General features: G+C 41.5%; 1 protein-coding gene across 6 annotated transcripts in view; it reads right to left on the bottom strand.

The window, feature by feature from the left end:
- The window catches only part of CYRIB (CYFIP related Rac1 interactor B), a 148,345-nt gene that overhangs the window by 79,319 nt on the left and 46,491 nt on the right, over positions 1 to 22,535 (bottom strand). For 2 of the 6 annotated variants that reach the window (XM_076005026.1, XM_076005024.1), the window contains exon 1: positions 8,765 to 8,994. The exons of 2 other annotated variants lie outside the window; for them this stretch is intronic. Coding sequence is in view for 1 of the 4 variants with exons in the window: in XM_076005022.1 (XP_075861137.1) it covers positions 7,663 to 7,749 (87 nt within the window). In the remaining 3 variants the exon portion in view is untranslated. Of the gene's footprint in view, positions 1 to 7,662; positions 7,834 to 8,764; positions 8,997 to 22,535 lie in introns of those variants that run through there. 2 more of the 6 variants (XM_076005028.1, XM_076005022.1) reach the window with 2 other exon arrangements.

Raw genomic sequence — 22,535 nt, 5'->3', positions numbered from 1 at the left:
AAAAGGACTTCACAAGTTTTGCTTGTAGACTTCAACTAGGAAAAATTCTGAAGTGCTTAAATATTTTTGAAAAAATATTCAAATGCACAGACTACCTAACCAAACTATGCAAACCGAGAATGGTTTAAAAAAATTAAATTTCATTTTAATAGAACAATGTATCTTATTTTTAAAAATTGATTACAAAGCAAGAATGATGAAAATCAGCTAAAACAAAGTTCTTAAAAGATACACGCTAACAGACTACTAAGAGGTCAGTGCCACATACCAAAGACAGAACACTGGCCAGTTGTCACCATCTCACACACACCATAAGGGAACTTTGGCACACCCATTTCAAAGAAATGCCAACCCCAAGCTACGTATTTTGACTATTGCTTCAACATATTGTTCTATAAATAAAAAGAAAATGCTTTAGTTAAACTATGGTCACATTTTAATATAGAAGTCCCAATTACCAAAACGACTATTTCCAAAAAGCTTCAGTCCTTAGACATCCACCTGCTTTTATCCAGGGCTGCTTTTACCCACTAGCAACTCAGAGCTGGCTCCACCACAGCTAGAAGATTTTACAATTCCAAGTCTCTCAATTCATGTACACTTTAACTCAAATGAATGGAATAAATGAAGTTGACTTCTCTGTAGTTTTTATACAACTTGATAAACCAGAACACATTAGGTATTTAAGTCAAAATAAATTAAAATGTAACAAATAATCTTCAGCAAGAAAAGTTAGCTTTCAAAATAACATTTTTAGAATACTTGTTTACAGAAAATAACTGGAAGGACAAATTTATAAAATGCTAATAGATAAAATGAAACCCTGCTCTCTAAATTAAAAAAGGAAAATAAATCGCTACTTTGAACCTCCTTCTTACTAACTATGCTAGCCTATCTTACTCTTACATCTACATTGTCCCTTTATATAAAGGGGAAGAAGCTGCCCTAAATGTGCTGAATTAACAAACATCATTTCATTTCTATGAATTTGCCAGGGCCAGGAGTGGTGGCTCATGCCTGTAATCCTAGCACTCTGGGAGGCCAGTGGGAGGATCACTTGAGGTCAGGAGTTTGAGACAAGCTCAAGAAAAAACAAGACCCCCGTTCTACTAAAAACAGAAAAATTAGCTGGGCATGCACCTGTAATGCCAGCTACTCAGGAGGCTGAGACAGGAGAATCACTTGAGCCCAGGAGCTTGAGGTAGTTGTGAGCTAGGCTGATATCATGGCACTCTAAGCTCAAGTGGCAGAACAAGACTCCATCTCAAAAAAAAGAATTTGGCAGAATTTAAAGCAGGAAAATCTAGTTTGACAGAAAGAAAGCAAAGTAATCTCATACCTTACACCCCAAGGTAGTTTTCTCATATTTAACTTGAAAGTCCCTGAAATTCTTAAAAGACTACATGTGAAATTTCTCAACCAAATGATGTTTGAACATGTCAGTCACTAGTTTTTGAGTAAATGTTATTAGAGCAGCCAACTTAGAGAAAACCTCAAAATTCTAGCAAGGTCATTACATACAGGTTAGCCCCCAAAAAACGGAGCAAAGAAGTGAACAGCACCAATAATAAGACTTATTGTGTTCTTATTACATGTCAGGCCAGACTGATATGTAATTTACATATTTTGGGAAACATTCCTCTGGTCGCTCTCTTGCATGCCTGTGTTACAAGCAGAGGTACCAACTGTCCTTGCTGTAGACTTTCTTTTCAAGAATGCCTGGAGTAAACAGCCTTGAAAAATAAAGATTGTTCCTCCTTCCAGACCAAAGGACAGGCATGCTTACAGACCAGTATAATAAATACAATGTATCCTTCCAGAGCAAGGGGTAAGCATACTTACTGCCCATTAGAAAAGATTTGAAGAAGGAAATTAGCCACTCAAATGGTGGCTTGGTGGTTGTTCATTCTCCTCTGGAATGGTGAAGAAAGGGATGTATCATGACAAAGGGGCAACAAGCTCCATGACCTCAGTGTGGAAGGCAATGTGGCTGTGGCAGCTGAGCCAAGAACACCCCGCCAACCCCAGCTAAAATAGATGGTGTAAGTAAGGATGGCTTTGCTGCCAACTACAGAGCTTCTGGTGGGCCAAAAACATTAAAAGTTCCTTTGGTTGAACTGTAAGGGAATGATCAAAAGTGAATGTAAAGAACTGTAGCTGGATATAAGGAAAGCACAGTAATCTCACACCTTATACCCCAAAGTGTTTTTTTTCATATTTCACTTTAAATTAATAACACCAAGTTGATTACTGGCACCACGCTGCTCTCTCCCTCTGTACCCTCTGATCTCTCTCACTTATATTCCAAACTCTTCTGCTTTAAAGAGAAAGATGGTTAAGAAGGGAGCTGAGGTCTCCCTGATCCCCAAAAAGAACTGAAGCCAGACATACTCATCTGAGGCTGCCCATGTAACTTTAGGGAGGGACTCAAAATTTTATGGTTCTCTTGAATACAGGCATCCAGGTCACCATCCTATCTAGTCCTGTTGGGGGGAGGAGACACCCAAATACAGTTGATAGGGTCTGGGCAGTGGTTACAGTGGGTTAGGGAAATGAACATGACTTATGGCTGGATTTCTTTGGGCAATTTCAATGCACTTTTGTTGCCTCTACATCTTAACATATAGTAGGAATTGATTTGTTATATGCTTGTACTTCCCCAAAGAGCCAAAAAGGAGAGTTCTTCCAATTAGTAACAGTTGTATATAGAGAAGGTCTAGCAGTTTTGGGGCCACACAATCCTAAGGACCATTTTGAGCTACAAGTCTCTGTACTCATGATTTTACTGATTAGAACACTTGGCAAAGGGAGGTAGCCTCCACCTGGAGGTGCCCCATGGTGTTTTAGACACTTTGTCTCCCTGACACAGCTATCAGGTTTACCCCTTTTGAAAAGCAGCTATTAGTTTGCTTCAGGGCTCTTGTAGAAACTGAATACCTAATTCATGGAGACCTCATGAGTCTCCAGCCTGATATTCCTATTTTGGGGTGGGTCAGCTCATACTCAATGACTAAGAATGTGGTAAATCAATGGAAAAATGCTTATTTGAAAACATATATGGCTTAGCCTTAGCCCTAGGCAGCATCTCAACTTTACATGAAAAAGCCGCACCTAGCCCTTTGGAAGAAACTATATTCCCTATTCTACCACTGGAAGCAAATATTCAGTAAACCATCTTATAGATTTAATATAATCCCCTCCCATTGCCAATACTCATGTACAGATCACTATCAATTCTTTCCCAGACTTCAGTAACTGCCTCTTAGTTTGTCTCCCTGTATCCAGTCTTACTTCACCTTCAATCCATTCTCCAAAAGCAGTAAGAACGATCTTTAGAAAAGACATATTTTACACTCTCTCTTCCATTAAAATCTTATAATAGTTTCCCTATTGCCTTCAGTCCAAACTGAACTGAATTTAACATGACTCATGCAGCTGGCCTTACAGTTTACTTGTCTACCTACCTCTTTAGCTTCATCTTACCCATCTCTCCTTTACATAATCCATAATACAATCCTGCCATACAGAACCAGTACAGTTTCTAAAATGACTTCGCTCATCTTCAGGATCTTTGCCCCTTGCTCTACCTCCGTGCACTTTCCTTTTTGCCTGACTGATCCACTCTTCAGGTCTTAGTTGAGATGGCATCACAACAGAGGTTTTATCCTGATTCCTTAAAATAAGAATAGGTACCCATGTAACATGTTGTCACTGAATTCACACTTATATTTTTCTCTATCTTCTATTCCACTTCAAGGAGGAAGACCTATATTTATATTTATGTATCTAACTCTGCTTATGTGCTCAAGAACTGTTTGGGTAATTAATGGCAACCCATATACCCAATATTGTGCCAGGTGTCAAACAAATAGATAATCAAAACCCGTATTATTTTAAATGATCATTTGACTTAGAAACACATTACTTTAATAAAATTATATCCTGCCTTTTCTATTAAGTTGTATTGAAATTAATACAAAAATTTCACAACAGTGCTGTGAGGCACATAACACAGATATTATTATTCTCATTTTACAATCTGAGATCTTCATGTTAGCAAACAAGAGAAAGCCAGGACTTAAATGCAATGTTTTTGTCAATACACAGTAAAATTTTACAATGAGAAGAATATCTTGATAAGAGTACAAGTCAACAAACCACAAAAGTCTACCTCTAGACATAGCAGATCTCAGATTTCATTTATACTAGTGCATTCAATTCTCCATTATATTCGCAAATAACAGAGAAATGGTATGTAATCATCAAATAATAGTATCTGGGAATATGTCATAATTTTTTTCTTAGCAAATGTTTCCTGAAAATGTCTGACCTAAATTAGTACTCAGTATAATTTGGATTATCTAAGGACATGCCAATATATAATTGGAAGAAATATTCTAGACACACTGAAAAGAGTGTGCAGCAGTCTAGGATTTAATATATACCATAATGCATCAACTAGAATACACCAAATAGAGATTACTGCATAGCAGAAAATAACTGTACAGGACTCAAAGCTTCACAGTGTCACATACAATAGTACCTCCATGTTGAAGATCATCTTTTCAAAATAAATTTAACAGCTATAAAAATATATCTTTAGGCCGGGCGCGGTGGCTCACGCCTGTAATCCTAGCTCTTGGGAGGCCGAGGCCGGCGGATTGCTCAAGGTCAGGAGTTCAAAACCAGCCTGAGCAAGAGCGAGACCCCGTCTCTACTATAAATAGAAAGAAACTAATTGGCCAACTGATATATATATATAAAAAATTAGCCGGGCATGGTGGCTCATGCCTGTAGTCCCAGCTACTCGGGAGGCTGAGGCAGAAGGATTGCTTGAGCCCAGGAGTTTGAGGTTGCTGTGAGCTAGGCTGACGCCACGGCACTCACTCTAGCCTGGACAACAAAGCGAGACTCTGTCTCAAAAAAAAAAAAAAAAAAAAAAAAAAAAAAATATCTTTACATTAGGTCTTCCACTTAAAATCACACAGTATCTTTGAAAACAGTCCTTCTTATCCATGGTACCATTATCCAGATGTGAGGGTGTATAACAAGAAATGCATATATTTAAATAATCAAAATTCTAAGAAAGATTTCCTTGTTTAAAAAGTTTTACAAATATAACTCATTTGCATTCCAATTACTTGCATGAGTAGGAAAGGAGTGAAGCTGTGACTAGTGAGCAGGAAATTTTAATCTTGTATATGCTCATGGGAGAGTACAGAACAAGTGAACATTATCCTGTGTGGCAACTAAAAAAAGTAAACTTTTGAGATCTGCTGTTTTAAGTATGCTCTCTAAATAAATATAAAACAGAAGACCTCAAATTAGTACCTTGAAATAGTAAGTAAAGGCAATGAGTCATATAGGCCTGGGTTCAAATGCCAGTCTTCAACATCTGCCACTTAGGAGTATACCTGAACAAGTTACCCTCTGATCCTTATTTTCCTAATGTTAATTAGGAATTAACTAGAAATTAATCTACACCTTGCAGGGTTGTCATAAACCTAATCTAATAAGGCTGGCCGTGGTGACTCAGTCACCGCCTGCAATCCTAGCTCTCTGGGAGGCCGAGGCGGGCGGATTGCTCAAGGTCAGGAGTTAGAAACCAGCCTGAGCAAGAGCGAGACCCCATCTCTACTAAAAATAGAAAGAAATTAATTGGACAACTAAAAATATATAGAAAAAAATAGCTGAGCATGGTGGCACATGCCTGTAGTCCCAGCTACTGGGGAGGCTGAGGCAGAAGGATTGCTTGAGCCCAGGAGTTTGAGGTTGCTGTGAGCTAGGCTGATGCCATGGCACTCTGGCCTGGGCAACAGAGTGAGACTTTGTCTCAAAAAAAAACAAACAAAAAAAAACCACGAATCTAATAAGGAACCTGGCATATAGTAGGTGTTCAATGTTACAGAATAACAATTTAGAGCCAGGTTAATTTAGTGAATTGATCATAATATAGAATGAGCTCATGAATCCAAAAATTTTTATGCTGATTTTTAGAAACTTTAAATGCACAAGAAATGATCTGAATTAACTATTGTTCATGAATGCTGACAAGATATATACATAAAATACCCATTCTAAATAAACAAATCCATTCTATGAACTAAAGCATAATACAAAACGATATTTCTATTGTACTTTCTCTCCCAAAGATCTCAAAGCAATTTAAATAACCCAATACAGTAGTCTTCAAAATATACAAGATACTTGAGAAAACTGTAGCTCAGAGCAATCAACATCTTTCTCCAAAACTTTTGCCACATAATCACAAAATGCTCTCATAGTCTAACTCTTTGATCTTACCATTCATTCAATTGTTCAAAACATTTACTGAGAATACACTATGCACCAAGCAGACACTGTGGTAAACTCTGATGTAGTTACAGAAAAGGAGAGACCAAAAATAATAGGAAGCAACCCAGTAACAACATAATTAAATATTTCCAAATATTGTAGTCTTGTTTTCCTTAAACAGTGAAAATTAAATTAAAGGCTCTTAAACAGCTGAATGCATCAAGACTTAATAAGAATTAAGTAATGTCATAAATGACAATCCAGTATTTTCCCAAGGAGACTTGGAGTAAAATAAGCATCTCTGTATACTTCTCCAGCAACTATTATTTACTATGCAAAGATAAATGACCACTTCAAATGAGCCAATAACCTAAGGAGAGGCACTACTTGTTAACATGTAATTTTTTAACCCAGTTCGTTTTGGAAATTTCAGACAAATGAATTTTGAGTTCAATTAAGTTAAGGATCACCTGTAATCTATCAAAAATAAACTGCACTGACTTAGCTTTACTCAGGATCTGAAACTGTATTTTTGCTGGGGCAACTAGAATCAACTTACTAATCATACTTCCCTTTGATCAAATGATCACTTAGAAGAGAAAAACCTAGCCTCTATCCAATTATATAACCTACAGTAGAGTGCATACTCTACATCCTACAACATTATACAAAGCAAGAGTTGCCTTTGAAACAACTACATCACTACTAAAGGTTTTTTTAAAAAATGTTTTTAATTATTATTTAGCAAAACAGCTCTGCCAAAAAAAAAAAGGAATCCTAACTATGAGTTAAGAAATTTTAAGTGGTTATCCAAAACCTAAACCGGAGACAAGTAGCAAGTGCCTTTCTAATACCTAGCTCCCCAGAAAAAAGGGATGTTAGAAAATGCTACCATAAATATTGACAGCAATAGCATCATCATGCAAGTTAGGTGTGCTTTAGGAGTAAGAACCTCCCTTGGATTCAATATTACTGGACTATGAAAGTCACATGAAAAAAAAAAATGCTGTCATTTCATTTTATGAATGCCGATGAGGCAGTTTCAGTTAACTGCAACACTTTACAAATGGGCTATCAAATAAGCCCCAGTTATCAAGTCCTTCTAGACACAAAGCTTCTGTTTGTATCATTAAACACAATTAAAGAATTAAAGGGATCAGTGTGTTTTTCTTGAGGTACATTAGTCAAAAATGGTTTGCAATAGTAAGTCACCAAATACCCAAGTGACTGAAATTCCTTTAGCTATATAAAACACTCCTCTTGAATGTGTGCCAAACTGCAAGGCTAAAAAGAACACAAAATTGATTGATACACATTTTTCGCATGGAGATTAAAGAGTAAAAAAGGAGGCAAACTGAATAAACTTACAGAAAGAGAAAATAAGGTGTAAGCAAATTCCAAAAATCTTTGTCTTATCCAGAATGGCACTTTGTGGTACTGCATATATTCAGGCATTTCATCGGTATTCACCACACAGGGGGCACTCAAATAAATGTTGACAGATGAGACAAGAAAAAGTCTCACCAACAAACATTAAAGCAAAGTATTAACAGGTAATGTTGCAAATCAGTCAAGGAAACCAGTGATGAGGAATCTGGAGTAGTAAAAAAAATAATAACAACAACAATCTTTTGACAAATTTTACACTCATAGAAAATTAATCCGTCACAGACACTCTTCCAGTGGGGAGAAAAGGGGGAAAAATAGGTATTGAGTATGGCCCAGAATAGCCATGAGGTTAGGGGGGAAAAAAACCCACAGCAATTGCCACCACCACTAAAGTTTGACAGTCATAGATTTGGGTAATTATAGTAGAAATTGTGTGTTTTGGAAACACACTAAGACCACACCCTAAGACTCAGAATCTGGACTTCAAATGCTGGGAATCAAAAGGTCAACGCAGCACATAAGTTGGAAGTCTGGCCATGCAGGTGGAAAACGAAGTGATGGGCAGCAGTAAAGACACCAACTTCAACGCCAGTGACCAGGAGGGCTGGGTGTCGGGCGAGGCGTGGCGAGCCCGGGGGAGAAGGGGGTGTGGATCTGGGGACGAGCAGAAGGAGGGGGGCAAGGAGCAAAGGCAGCCGCGAGGAGGCAGGGGTGGTGGAAGCTGGGGAGCGGGGCAAACATCGACGCGAGGGGGACAAGCTGGGGAGGCAGAAGCCGGGGACGGCGGCAGGACTTGGGGGCGGGAGGGAGCAGCGAGCACGCGCCTGGAGGTGCAAGGGGAAGGAGGGGAGGAAGAAAGGAAGATCCGAATGAATGAGCGCTGGGGCCAGGCCGGGGCCGCGGGCCGGGGAGGAAGGGTAGGGGCGCCGCGGGGCCGGGGGCGGGCCCACCGCACGGGGGAGGAGGAAGCCCCGCGCCGCCGAGGGCCCCGCCGCACGCGCCTCTCCGCCAAAACGGGTGCAGAGCAGGACGGCGAGGGCTGTGAGGGGAGAAGGGAAAATGGTAAGAGCCAATCACTCACCCTCCGCTCGGGCCTCCAGGCGCTCTCAGCCCCGCTCCTGCGCCCTCCGCGAGCCGCAGCGGCGACTCCTCAGCGGCGCTAGGGGGAGCCCCGGGCCCGGAGCGGGGGAGCGGCGGCGGCCGGACCGGGAGCCCCTCCGCACCTGCCCCTGTGGCGGAGCCGCGAAGAGCCAGGCGGCGGTGGCGGCGGCGGCAGCGGCTCCGGCTCCGAGTGGGGAGGGCAAGTGACCCGGATGTACAGGGTAACGGCGAGGAGGGGGAGGGTGGAATGCCAGGAAGTGAGGGCGCCGCGGACCTGTCCGGCCCTGCGCATGCGCCGCGCGCGCGCCCCGCAAGGTAAACCCTCAGCCTTCCTTCTCCGCCCCCTCCTCCCCGCCCTTGCGAAAGGGGCGGGGCGAGGCAGGAGACAGGTGGTCCGCCAGGCGCCGCGCGGAGAGGAAGGGGGCGCGGCCAGCCCGTCCGCGCCCCCCGGCCTCCTTAAAGGGGCAGCACCTTGGCGCCAAGATAGTGGGTGGGTGGGTCGAGGTCTTCCAGCCTTCTCATAGTACAAATGGGAAACTGAGGTCCAGAGGTGGCGGCGACCTGCCTCAGGTCAGCGAGCTTGGAAATGGCAGGAACTGGAGCTTGGCACTCGCAGAGCAGGACTGAAGCCTGGCAAGTTGCCACATTTCACCACCCCCACGCCTGAAATGGCTGGGCCAGTTGGCACGCCTCTCCCCCTCCGGCCAGGTACTAAGCCTCACTCGCGCTTCCCGACCCGGCAGAAGCTCCTGGCAGGCTCCCCAGAACTGAGAGGTGCACCGTTATCGCCCGCGATGGTATCAGGCCAACGCCCTTGGGAGGTGTTAAATGATCAGTCTGAGAACAGAAATCAGACGCCACTATTTGAGACCCGAAGCATATGCACAGCACTTTATGATAAATCAGACCCTTGTTCTGGGATCCACTCTGGGCAATGTCTAGTGGGCAGAGAACTTGGATGTGGTAGAGGGCGCAGCCTCTTGATTATATCCCTAATTCCCTTTTCACTCTTTGAACATAAATGCTCCCTCCGCCTCTTAACATACAAAAACAGAACATCCCCTCTAGCTAATTCATCCTACTCCTGTTAATAAAACTCCTGGATTTTTCCCTTAACACTAAAGTGTAAAAGGTTACAATCTCCCAGGGTTATTTTCAGTTTGACTGCTGAGCAGATCATCAAGATGAAAGTAAATGATTACGAATATTTGGGGATCACAGGCCCAACTGAAAACCCTATAAAAGTATGGACTTTTCTCCCCAGGAAATTATATTTATGCACACAAATTACATAAATTTCAGGAGATTCATGGAACAAAGGTGCCTATCTATGAAATCCTGATTATGAATGCAGGTCTAGTCAAATAGGTAAGATCCCAAGAACTATCTGGGCCTTACTGTATATAGCCAATAAATCACTCCCCCAAAGACAGAAGGGCAGCCCTTACCTTATTTAGCCTTTGTCTTCCTCTTGAGTTCTATGGAGACCAAATGTCATCTAATATAGTGAGTATCTTAAACAGAAACATGTTAAGAGTCATGGAGAGATTAAGTGGCTTTTTCAAGGCACATACTAAGGGCAAGAGTTCTGGGCTTCAGACTTTTACCTTAATTGTCATACTTCAGGAGGATTTGGGGTTTCCCTACTATATCTATTTTCATCAATTTTAATTAAACTGAAAGAGTTGTTTTGCAAACATTGATGCTGATAGAAAAGTCTTCACAATCCAAGAACCTTGGTCCATTTGTCTGTTACACTGACATCCAATCTTAAATAACCTGGGTCTGTACACAGAAAGCACTGTCCTCAATTTAAACCACAGCAAGAGTTCATACACATGCCCTGTCCCTCAGCCATGAGCTCTGAGTAACCACACACCTCTAAGCCAACCTCCCACCGAAGGTAAAAATCTTTCATAGTATCCTCAACACATAAACATCCAGTTTGGTTCGAATATCTCCAATGATAGGGAGCTCATTACTGCAATTGTCAGCCTCCTCTCACTGAGGAACCTCTTCTTTTACACTTAGCAGAAATCTGATGCCCCAAAATTTTCATCCACTGGTCCTAACTTTATTTCTGGAGAGCAATACAGACATGATGCTGGAAAACAGTCCATTGGGGAGTGATAATAGTAAAATAGGATGAGTCCTATGAGGAGCATAGAATACCCTTCTCAGAGGCACCTTTCTCATTCTCAGCTCTAGACCCACTCCTACCCTGTGCAAGGACTCATGAGTAAGTTCTTCTACTACCCCATGTGGGAAGGCCCTGAAAGAGGGAGCTGGCTCAGAAAACAAGATCCAAGGAGAAGTGCTGAGTTTATTCTTCCACAATCCTTTCTTCATCATTCTGCATGAAATGTAATCACATTTCAGCTGAGGACAAAGCTTTAAAAGTTTTTTGTTGAAAAAACAAGGAAAAGGACACACAAAAAAATGTTTACATAAGAGCACTAGCTTCACAATGATGATTTAATCATTGTGGCTAGCAAGCATTTTTTGAGGCCTTACGATGTGCCAGGCACTGTACTAAGCCCTTGGCTTGCATTTCCTCTTTTCCTTTTTTACAGCCATCCTATATGATATTATCCGTTTTATAAATGAGGAAACTGAGGCTCAGGATATGCCAGACCTGGGATTCAAACCCAATCTGTCACCTCCCCAGTTGGTCTGTTTCTCCATTTATACTGCATTGCCTCTGTCTACTTTCTTAAATTTCAGAAGATCATCTTATTTTCTTTAAGTGCTGTTTTCTTTTAAATTTTTTATTATTATTAAATAGATTTTAAAATGTTAGAGAATAAATTGTTTTAATCAACCATTGATTCATTCAATCAATCAACACACATTTTTGCCCCCCAATTATATCCTAGGCACCATGCTGAGGGTGCAGGGAGGAGGACAGTAAGACAATAGGTCCCTGGCTCCAGAGGGTCTCAGAGTTTAGGGAGAGGACAGGCAATAACTTTGCACTTACAGCATGACTCCACTGTAATTTAGGAGAGTAGAGGAACCAACGGAAGCCCTGTGAAGGCTTCACTGAGGTTCGGACATTTGAGTTTGGTCTTGAAGGGAAGAGGAAAAGGCCAAGAAGAAAAGGCACAGGGCCAGAGTGAGGGGAGTTTGTGACATCTCAGAATTGTAAAGGAGCTCACATGCCATGCTAAGGAGTTTGAACTTGCTTTCTGAAGGCAACCATAAGAGAAGCTTCTATCCATGAGAGACACATAATCAGATATGTTGTATATCAAGATCACTCTGACTACAGGGTCCAACATAGACTGCAGTGGTAGAGACAGTGGAGGCTAGCAGACCAGTTAGGAGGCTTTCGTGGGGTCCAGCAGAGAGATAATGAGAACCTGGTCTAGGAAGCTGGTAGTGAGAAAGAGGAACAAGCACCAGAATTAAGATACTTACTGATGTATTAATAGAATCTACAGAAGTTTATGACTGCTTGAATCTGGGGGAAGAAGAAATGGGCTGTGAGGCCAAACCCTGAGGTTCCTAACTTGGCAGGCTAAATGAATGGTGTGACATCATCTGATCCCAACACCTTCACACAGTTTTCATTCCTGTTCCATCCTTTATCCCTGTAAATGCACATTGCTTTAATTAGTATCTTCAGATATGTGCAACTATTTCCCAACACTTTTTCATATTTCTACACAGTCACATTTATCATATTTCATCATGTTGAAATAGTTTCCTTCAGTTGCTAAAGGTCCACACCCTCCATGCCTGGTTTACCATAGGGCTCAGGGCATTTTGCAAGGGATGAGTTGAGCCAGGAAAGAGAGGCTTTAGGCAAAAGGTGTTGGAAAAGTGTGGCCTCAAGGCCCAAAGAAGCTGCAACTCTCCTGGGACAGGCTTGGGCAACTATTGCTGCATTGCATGTAGAAACTGCAGAACTGTGGAAAAAAACTTGTCATCCACGGGGATCCTGAGGTCTAATTCTCTGAGAGCTGGTTCTCAGATGCTAACCCTTCTCATCCATTCATTTATTCACTCATTCCACAAAGCATCTTTGTGAAACAGAGGACCATATAGCAGAGCTTAAATCACCTGGAAGCTCTGGATGTTGTGTGGCCAGGGTTTGAAACCTGCTCTACAATTTACACAAGTTATTCATCCTCTTGGAGCCTCAGTTTCCCCACAAATTTGTTGCAAGGATTAACTCGGATAGACTTGTAAAACACTGGGACTGAACTAGGAACCGATGATGCTCAATAATTGTTTTCAGTCTTGGTAACCTCCTTATGCTTTCTTGACTCCCATCACTGTACCTTGAGTTTCTGACCAAACCCTCCAGCCAACAATGCATGAGCTGGAGTTCAGAGCCTGAATCTGCAAGAACTGGGGCCACTCACTTCATCTCTCAAAACTTCCACTTCTTACCTGTGAAATGGGGCTAAGATTCCATCTATCTCACAGGAACTTTGTGAAGCTCCCATAAATACTACATAGGATTATACTTTCAAAGCCCCAAAACATTGTCATTATTGACTGTTACTGCCAATATAGATACCTTTGCTTTGTTTCTCCCTTAAAAACAAAAACAAACAAAAAAACCTATTACTTCAGCATAAGTTCCCTGGATTGTAATTACTGCATCAAAGAAACTGAACATTACTGTGGTTTCTTGATTTGCATTGCCCCTAGAAAGGACTGTCAATATTTGCTGCCATCCTTAACTCAAATACATCTTTCAATATGTTTAAGCACCTAGAGTATAGGTTCTGTTGCCTCTGTATCCAGTCTTACTCCTCAGCTGACCAGTAAGGGAGTTCTACCAATGACTTTTTGTTCCTTCTCACCAAACAAATGAATACTGAATCCTTGAGGAAAGAGACACCTTCCAAACATTTCCATCATAGGCAAGGACCCCAGTGTTACCTTATGGATGCCGAGCTAATGAAAATTTAATGAAAGCGGACAAAGATGGGGAAAAGAACCCCGGGAATCCCCTGGGTAGGGCTCAAGCTCATCCAGCACTGAAAGATAACATCAGAGCTGCTATTCAAAAAGACCCAAAGTACCAAGGCAACAAATCAAACCCAACACCTTCCTGTTATTTAGCAAAACATTAACCAATCTCGCAGGAGCCATAAAGCTGTCCTTATAGCCATATTTCCCCAGAGTTATAAGGTTTACCTCTGAGCCTCCATCACATTTCCGAATATCATACATTTCTCAGAAGTGGGGCAGCTCCGGGTCTCATTTCCCCAGCACTGCCAGGAAGCTGCTGAAAGGAAGGAAGAGTCCTACCGCCTGGCACTGGCTGTTCCCTCCCTGTACCTTGAATATACTATCTGGTCTCTTCATGTGGTTTTTTTTGGCCTTCAGATTGAAAGGGGTCCTCCCCATCACCCTTCCTAAAAGCAAACCCCATATCCCCACACTCACTCCCTAGCATGTCACTGGATTTTTCCTTCACAGCACTTATCATAAACTATAAGTACTATAATTTTTTGGCTTAAAAGTGTTTTAACTAAAAATTTAAAAAATACAAAACAACTGTCACCAAAATGTCAGCTGTGAAGGCAGAGACAGGCTATTGTGCCCATTGTAATCCCTGCCATGGTGCCCAGTCCCTAGGAGACCTTCTATAAATATGTTGATTAGGCAAAAAAGGGAGGGTGTCCTAAGCAGTAAATGGGGTGCCCCAGTGCCCTATTCACCCAATTATATGAGTAATACATGTTACAGCAAAAATTTGAAAATATATATGAGCAAAAGGAAAACAATAACTCTCATGATCCAACCACCCACTCCATGTGGACACCCTTCCAAATGTTTTTTCTATGTCTATATCTATGTAAAGGTAAGACATATTTTTATCAAAATGGTTCATATACTGAATTGTAATCTGCTGTGTTTCACTGCACAAAGAATCTCAATCATCCTTCCTTAATAAAGGAACTTCAGCTACATTGTTGTTAAAGGCTATATAATACTCCGCTGTGTGACTAAACCATAAAGTATTTAATAAAGCTAGAGTTCGGCTAATGGGGAGCTTTCGTCAATGTCAATAAAGGTAAAATGTTTTATTATAGCACTTCCTTCCTCTTGACAAGCTTCCCATTTTTCCCCTCTGTGTTTGTACTGCTTTGGAGCTGTATTTCTACAGAAATGTACTCCCCACCGCCCATTCACCACCTGGAGTTATTAGAGTTCCCATCAACTAGAGAAGTAAAATTGTTTGCAATCGGAAAAGCTGGTATGTGACGAAGCAAGGATGATTGCCTCAGAGCTCACATTGGTAATCTGCTGCTGATACAGGCGACAGAAATGAAGAGTGTGCTTTCTTGCCGAGATTTGAATGGGAAAAAGAGGAAAAGACTTTCTGCCCACCTTCCTTTCTCCCTCCCAAGCCCTACCAGGAGGCAAGGTTTTTCCCAAGAGGGATAGACTGGTCCCCAGGGTTAACTGATGTTGTAAGCAGCTTGCAGCCCAAGCCCATTGCTCCATTTACAGACTCGCCGGCTGCAGAAAAATCCAAGAGGGGACACTCAAGATGTGCTGCCCTTTCCACAATCAACTCTTTCAACCCATTGTGTGGTTCCACGGCACAAAGGACTACCCACTTGGCTTTTTCAGCTCTGACAATCCCATACCCTTCACCAGGAAGGGAACAGGCACAGGACGAAGGTCACCTGAAGGAGAGGACAAGATGCCATAAAATCACAGACGGCTCCCAAGGAATGGCAAGAAGAAGAATGCCTGGGTGGACCATTCATTACTTAGCTGAACCCCACTGTGATCCCAAAACCCAAACAGAAGATTCATCTCTGCTGTTCTACCCACTTTACAAGAGCACATTATGGGAATTAGATGAAAGACTTACCTGTAGAGAAAGAGAATCCCTAATTGTGTTTAGGGTCATTAATTTATCAATACCATTTAAAAACTGGTTTTGTGTGTGTTTTACAGAAACACGATGGTTAGAAGAAAGAGAAAAGGATTTGGAATGTGAGGACAAGAAGGAATTATTACCACCAACACCTCTGATCAACTGCTTAGTTTCTGTTGGTATTGTACAAAATGATTTCCAGTCATTTACAATCTAATCCTTAAAACAACATTATGAAAGAGATGTTATTACTCCCTGCTTTCAGATGAGAAAACTGGGAGACAACGAGTTCAAGTACCTTGCCCAAGGACACAAAGCTACTAGGAAGTGGAGCCAGGATTCTATCCTACGTCTCAGCGGCTGCTTATCTTGTATAAATTACTCCACCTGGCTTGCCTACCACCTGCTTCCCTTTCTTTCTGTAAATATTGACTAAATCCCCCAGTGTCCAAGCTCCACCTAAAGTACTACACTACTCATCTATAAAATAGGCACAATAATCACAAAATTTACTGTGTTAATGTAAAGATTAACTGAAATAATAGGTGCAACTTATGAAACTGCCAATATTCAAACTGTGTTGGCCATTAAAAATCAGCAATTACATACAGTTAAACCTAATATGTAAAGCTTTGGTAAAGCTTAAATGTTTGATAAACTCTCAAGTAACTGCATGTTACTGATTATATTGCTTTTTGACATTTTCTGGGTTTTTTTATTTTGGTTTTATTTTTGTTTGTTTGGTTTTGGCATTTGCTAATTTAATATTCAAACTCAGAAGATTTTATATCACAGAGGCTGACAGACTTTTGTCCTAGGCCTACATTTGAATCCCTTCATTTTCCCATCTGTAAAATAAAAAAAATAATGGTACTTAATGTCAGAAGGAAATTATTTAATGCAAAGCACTTAGCACAGTGCCCAGCAAATGTAAGTGCTCAGCCGGGCGCAGTGGCTCACGCCTGTAATCCTAGCACTCTGGGAGGCTGAGGCGGGCGGATTGCTCAAGGTCAGGAGTTCGAAACCAGCCTGAGCAAGAGCAAGACCCCGTCTCTACTATAAATAGAAATAAATTAATTGGCCAACTAATATATATATAAAATTAGCCGGGCATGGTGGCGCATGCCTGTAGTCCCAGCTACTCGGGAGGCTGAGGCAGAAGGATTGCTTGAGCCCAGGAGTTTGAAGTTGCTGTGAGCTAGGCTGACGCCACGGCACTCACTCTAGCCTGGTCAACAAGCGAGACTCTGTCTCAAAAAAAAAAAAAAAAATTTAAGTGCTCAAAAAACATTAACTTTCTCTATTATTTATTATTGTTATTAATAAACTTGCTACTTTCATTAAGATGGTATTTGTATAAAACTGCTCATTGCAGCATTATTTATAATAAATTTTATTTATAATAAAAACCAGAAACAAATTTCCTACAATGAGGATACAGCATAGTAGGGCTCTGAAAGAACTGTCTTTAGAATTAATGAAAATCACTTTAATAAAAAGTTAAATGTCCCTGCTTTGCTATTTAGGGGCTATATGATCTTCTGCGAGTCATTTCTTTTCTCTGGATCTGTTTCCTCATCTCAAAAAGGAAACATTTGTTCTCAATGACTCACAAGTCCTCTCCAGATTTAAAGTTATATAGTTCTAACGTTCTCAATAAATTATAATGCATCAACATCAAGGATAAAATACAACAATTAGTATATTATAAGATGGTAAAAACATGAGAAAATATTTTATAAATTAATATTCCCAATCTTCTTTAGCCCTATTGTTTTTTTCAAAATAGTTATGACCTTCTAACATAGTTTGTATTATGTTTATTGTCTCTCTCCATGACCTAGACCTAAGCTCCATGACAGCAGTGATTTATGTATGATTTGTTCACTGATATGTCTCCAGCCCCTAGAATGATGCCTGGCACATGATAGGAGCTCAGCTAACATTTGTTGATTGAAAAAGTGTGAATATTAAGTTAAAAAAACAAAAGCACAAAATTACATATATAATAGAAGGCAAAATTACATGTGATTATGTGTATTATAAGTATGTATAGTATATTATATTTGTGATAAAATTACATATATAATAGAATATAAAATTACACACATAATATAATTAATATATAATATGTACCCCAATGGGAAAATGCTAGGCTCAGAGAAGTTAAAACTCAAAGATAACAGGGTGAGAGTAAAGATAAAATAATATTTTTGGCCAGGTATGGTGGCTCACACCTGTAATCCCAGTACTTTGGGAGGCCAAGACAGGAGAATCACTTGAGGCCAGGAGTTTGAGACCAGCCTGAGCAACATAGCAAGACCCCATCTCTACAAAAAATAGAAAACTTAGCCAGGCAAGGTGGTGCAGGCCTGTAGTCTCAGCTACTCTGGAGGCTGAGGCAGGAAGATCCCTTGAGCCCAGGAGTTCGAGGCTGCAGTGAGCTATGATGATGCCACTGCACTCCAGCCTGGGAGACAGAGCAAAAAATATATCTCTGTCTCAAACAATATATATATATGTATTCTTTTTTTATTTTCCTTTAATGTTTTAAACCATTTCGTTTGTCCAGAAAGATGGCATTTGAAAAGAGAAGAGTGTAGACAGAAGGAAAGTGAAAGCAGAGGTAGCCAAGGGAGATGGGAAAGAGGCAGATGGAAAGCACAGTGAAAGGTAGGAGGGATGGAAGCAGAGAGAGGCTCCTGGCTGGTAGTTACTCTATTCATGAAAATAGACTTACACAGGCAGAAAGAAAACTAGGTAATATGATGCAAATAAAGGAAAACCAATTTACCTTGAACTTTTAATTACAAGCTCATATCTGTTAAACTATTCCCAGGTTGACAGAATTCCCCCCCATTAATTGCCTCAATCAACAGAAGTTTTGGTGAATTTGAGCACAAAGGGGCACTTGGGACAGTCACATGTTACTGTTCTCCCCAGTCCTGAGCCATCGTTTGATCTGCTGCAGTGGATGGAAGCAGGGCCAGTCCCAATTCTTGGGTTAACTGATATGCCACAGACATTTTCACTGGCCAACTGATCAACCATTCCACCCTGGGTCACATACCTGGAGGAACACACAGAGTATAGGAAACAGCCTTCCTTTCCTGGGGATGAGAGGCACACCACCTTACTCTAGTGCAAAGCAACACCCAACTGCCAAGTAAATGATACAGATGGTATATCCTATAAAATTAAAAGGCAAGAGGTCGGGCATGGTGGCTCATGCCTGTAATCCTAGCACTCTGGGAGGCTGAGGTAGGAAGATCTCTTGAAGTTAGGAGTTCAAGACCAGCCTGAGAAAGAATGACACCCTGTCTCTACAAAAAATAGAAAAACTAGCCAGGCATGGTGGTGCATGCCTGTAGTCCCCACTACAGGTTGCATTGAGCTATCATGACAACACTGCACTCTAGCCCAGGTGACAGAGTAAAATCCTGTCTCTCAAAAAATAAAAAATAAAAATAAAAAGCAAGAAGAGTTCCTTCCAGCTTCGGTAGATCACGGCAGGAGAGAAAGGGCAGGGAAAACATGTCCAGGGAAGCCTTGTTCTTCACTTTATCAAATCACAGGGACCCTAGTGCTGTTTGTGGGCTGAATTTTGACCCCTTCACCTGGTCCCATCTTGCGTTCAGGATCGCATGCGTTCTGAATGCCTCCAGCCCCAGGTGCTTGCCAGGGTTTTTCATCATGTCCATGCATTTGCCACTTTGAGCAAACCAGGTCAGGTCCTCTGCTGGGAGTACTCACAGGCCCCTGTACTTCTTGTTTACAGCACATATCATTAGTATAATTGTATGGCTATTTGTGTAGTTCCTTGAACACTGTGAGTTCCAGGAGGTCAGAGGCCACACTGTTTTGTCACCACTGTATCCCCAGTGAGAACACTGAGCCTGGCACAAGGCATGCACTCAATAAACAGTGGCAGCTGGTCAAAGAGATGGCATCAGTCCAGCCTGAGTCAGCACTGGCCTAGGGTCTTAACCCTACTCTGAATCCCCCACATGGCTACAGCCCTGGAGGAAGGGAATCAGATAATCAGCACAAAGAGGTAAGATTTCACACCAGCCCCCGAAGTAGCCTAAATGATCAGGTCACTAGCTGAGTGACTTAGTATAATATTTTAAATACAGACCTTTAGACAGAACAATGGGAATAAGTCAAACACGAACTAAGATTGTACAAGAGCTTAGGTTCTCACAGTCACTCTTTGAGGCTACAGAAGGAAAGACACTGTACAAGCCTTCAAGAAGCAATAACCGATATGATCCAAGTGAAGAAGTGTAACTGGTTTAGCTAGCTTCCTCTCTAAAATCCCGGTGCTGACTTCATGTTAGAACACAGGTTTAACGAGCATGCATCCCTCATCCCAGTTGTTATGCAGAGCAGGGCAAAGAGGAGAATGTTACCTTGCCCAAGCTCTGGTCTTGTCTCAACCCACAGACTTGGAGAAAATGTTTATAGTGTCCATTTCAGTATTTATTTAGCATTTTTATTTAATAGGCCACTTGTATTTATCAGTGCCTGCATCAGAGTTGCTGAGTGAATCACCTAATTTCAGAAGTGGAAAGAACTTTGGAATCCATCTTCAACCCAACATTTTATGCTTACAGAAAGGCAGGGCCCAGGTGGTTAAGGAACTTGTCCAGGAGCCCAGTGTGGGTTCACAGAAGCACAACCCCCCAGGACTGGAGTCTGGGCCCAGAATGAGGTGAAAGGGATTCATGTCTACCCTGTCAGAGAACTGCTGAGTTCATTTCCAAAAGCCAATCTGGGTCATTGAGGCATTAACAACATTCTGTAAAATATCTCTACTAATAAGTAGTATGCAGCATTTGGTATGGCATCTGGTGTGATCTTTCAGGATAAAAAGGGGTCGATTAAATTATTATCCTTATTTGGCCCTCATAAAACACAAATCTCTTCCACTATTAAAAAATATATATTAGATGTATGTGCTGCATGATGAAGAAGTAAGTGGAAATGCAGGTTTTACAGGATTTCCCAACCACCTATAATAGTGGGAGTGGTTTTTCCCTTTTTTCTTTTCTTGTTCTTTTCTTTTCTTTTTTTTTTTTTTTTTTTTTTTTTGAGACAGTCTTGCTCTGTTGCCTAGGCTGGAGTGTAGTGGCATGATCACGGATCACTGCAGCCTAAAACTCCTTTGAGGTTCAAGCAATCCTCCCGCCTCAGTCTCCTGAGCAGCTGGAACTACAGGTGAACACAACCACATTTGGCTAATTTTTTAATTTTTTGTAGAGGTGGGGTCTCTCTAGGTTGCCCAGGCTGGTCTGGAACTCCTAGCCTCAATCGATCCTCTTGCTTCAGCCTCCCAAAGTGCTGAGATTATAGGTGTGAGCCATGCACCTGGCAGGAGTGGTATCTTTCTTGGTAGTAATACTGAACTGCTTACAGAGTTCCTGTAAATACTATTTCCTGCTATTGTGCCGTTGCCCATGGCATTCTCTCTACGAGGAACACCTTCCCCCACACTCCCACATTTCCTGGCCAAACTCCCACCTACGCATCAAGGCTGCAGTCAGAAAAGTATATGGACATTAGATATGCATTTCAAGGTATTAGTTTCTCTCTTTACCTCAAGGTAACAAACAATCCTTGCAGGATGTAAGAAAATGACTAACAATGGCAAGAAGTTTGCATACCACTGTGTACTCCATTGAGAAGTGTTACAAAAACACAAGGTAATATTTTACTAATTTATTTAACCTGATTCCTTGAGACACATAAAGAGTAGTTTTGATGGATGAATCAACCAATCCAAGATTAATAGCCTGGTCTGCTGTACTCTGTTCTCTCTCTGTCCAAGCCACAAGCCAAAGGAAACTCACCCTCAATTTACAACTTTGCAAAATATGCTTTTGAACGTGGACTCCTGAATCTGCTGTGGTTATTAAAAGGATAATAACCTCCTGCTGCATCTGTCAGGATGGGACAGGTTATGCTATGGTAACATATAACCCCCAAACGCAGCCTTAAAGATGACCACAATGGTTCCTCTGGGATCAACAAGGAAAACCCAGCAACCTCATCTCTCTCGTCTTTTACCTGACAATCTGGGTTAGCCAATTCTGTGGCTGACATCAGTTACAAGGGTATGATCCCTTCCTTTCCTCCAGCTGCCTACACAGCTGTCTTGCAGAGTGCAGTGCGGATTAGAAGTGGCAATATTTATAAAACGCCCAGGGTACTGCCTGGCATATATTAATAGCCAGTAAATGCCAATGACGGCTGCTACCACTGTCATTAGCATTATCCTCACTCCTCTTCACATCACAATCATGATATTGTTACTGAAATTCTCATAGAGCAATGTTTTCTGAACATGTCCTGAACATCACCTGGAGAGCTTAAGAAACTACTAAAGTTTATGTCCCACCCCCAGAGCTTATGAATTAATTCATCTGGTATGTTACCAGGTGATTCTGCTGTGCAGACAAGTTTGGGAACCAGTGTTATAGAGGCTGCAAAGTTCATATACATGCATAAATATATTCGTATTGCATACACACACACACATGCCTGCTCCCTGGTTCCATGAATCTTGCTCTCTCTATGACAATAGCAGTTACATCCATTAGGGTGAGCTAGGTTATGCTGTGCTGAATCTCATCCCTAAGGAAAACCACGGTGGTCACACCTTCTAGGGTGGCAATGAGCATGGCAACCCTGTTTTTCTGGTCTCTACCTGACATTTAAGCCTGTGCATTTTATCCTTAGACCTTTCTCATGTTCTATTTGTTCTATTTACTTTTACTTTATACCTTTTTCAAGGTCCAATTGAAGAAATTGCCTGGCCCAGAGTAAATCAAAACCCAAAAATTATATCAACATGGACAGACCGGGGTGGGGGGGGTGGGGGGGGTGGGAAATATGG

This window comes from Microcebus murinus, chromosome 7 (assembly GCF_040939455.1).
Source record: "Microcebus murinus isolate Inina chromosome 7, M.murinus_Inina_mat1.0, whole genome shotgun sequence".
In the NCBI taxonomy this organism is placed as follows: Eukaryota; Metazoa; Chordata; class Mammalia; order Primates; family Cheirogaleidae; genus Microcebus; species Microcebus murinus.
Note: the sequence above shows the minus strand (reverse complement) of the source record. Positions and strands in the feature narration are given on the sequence as shown.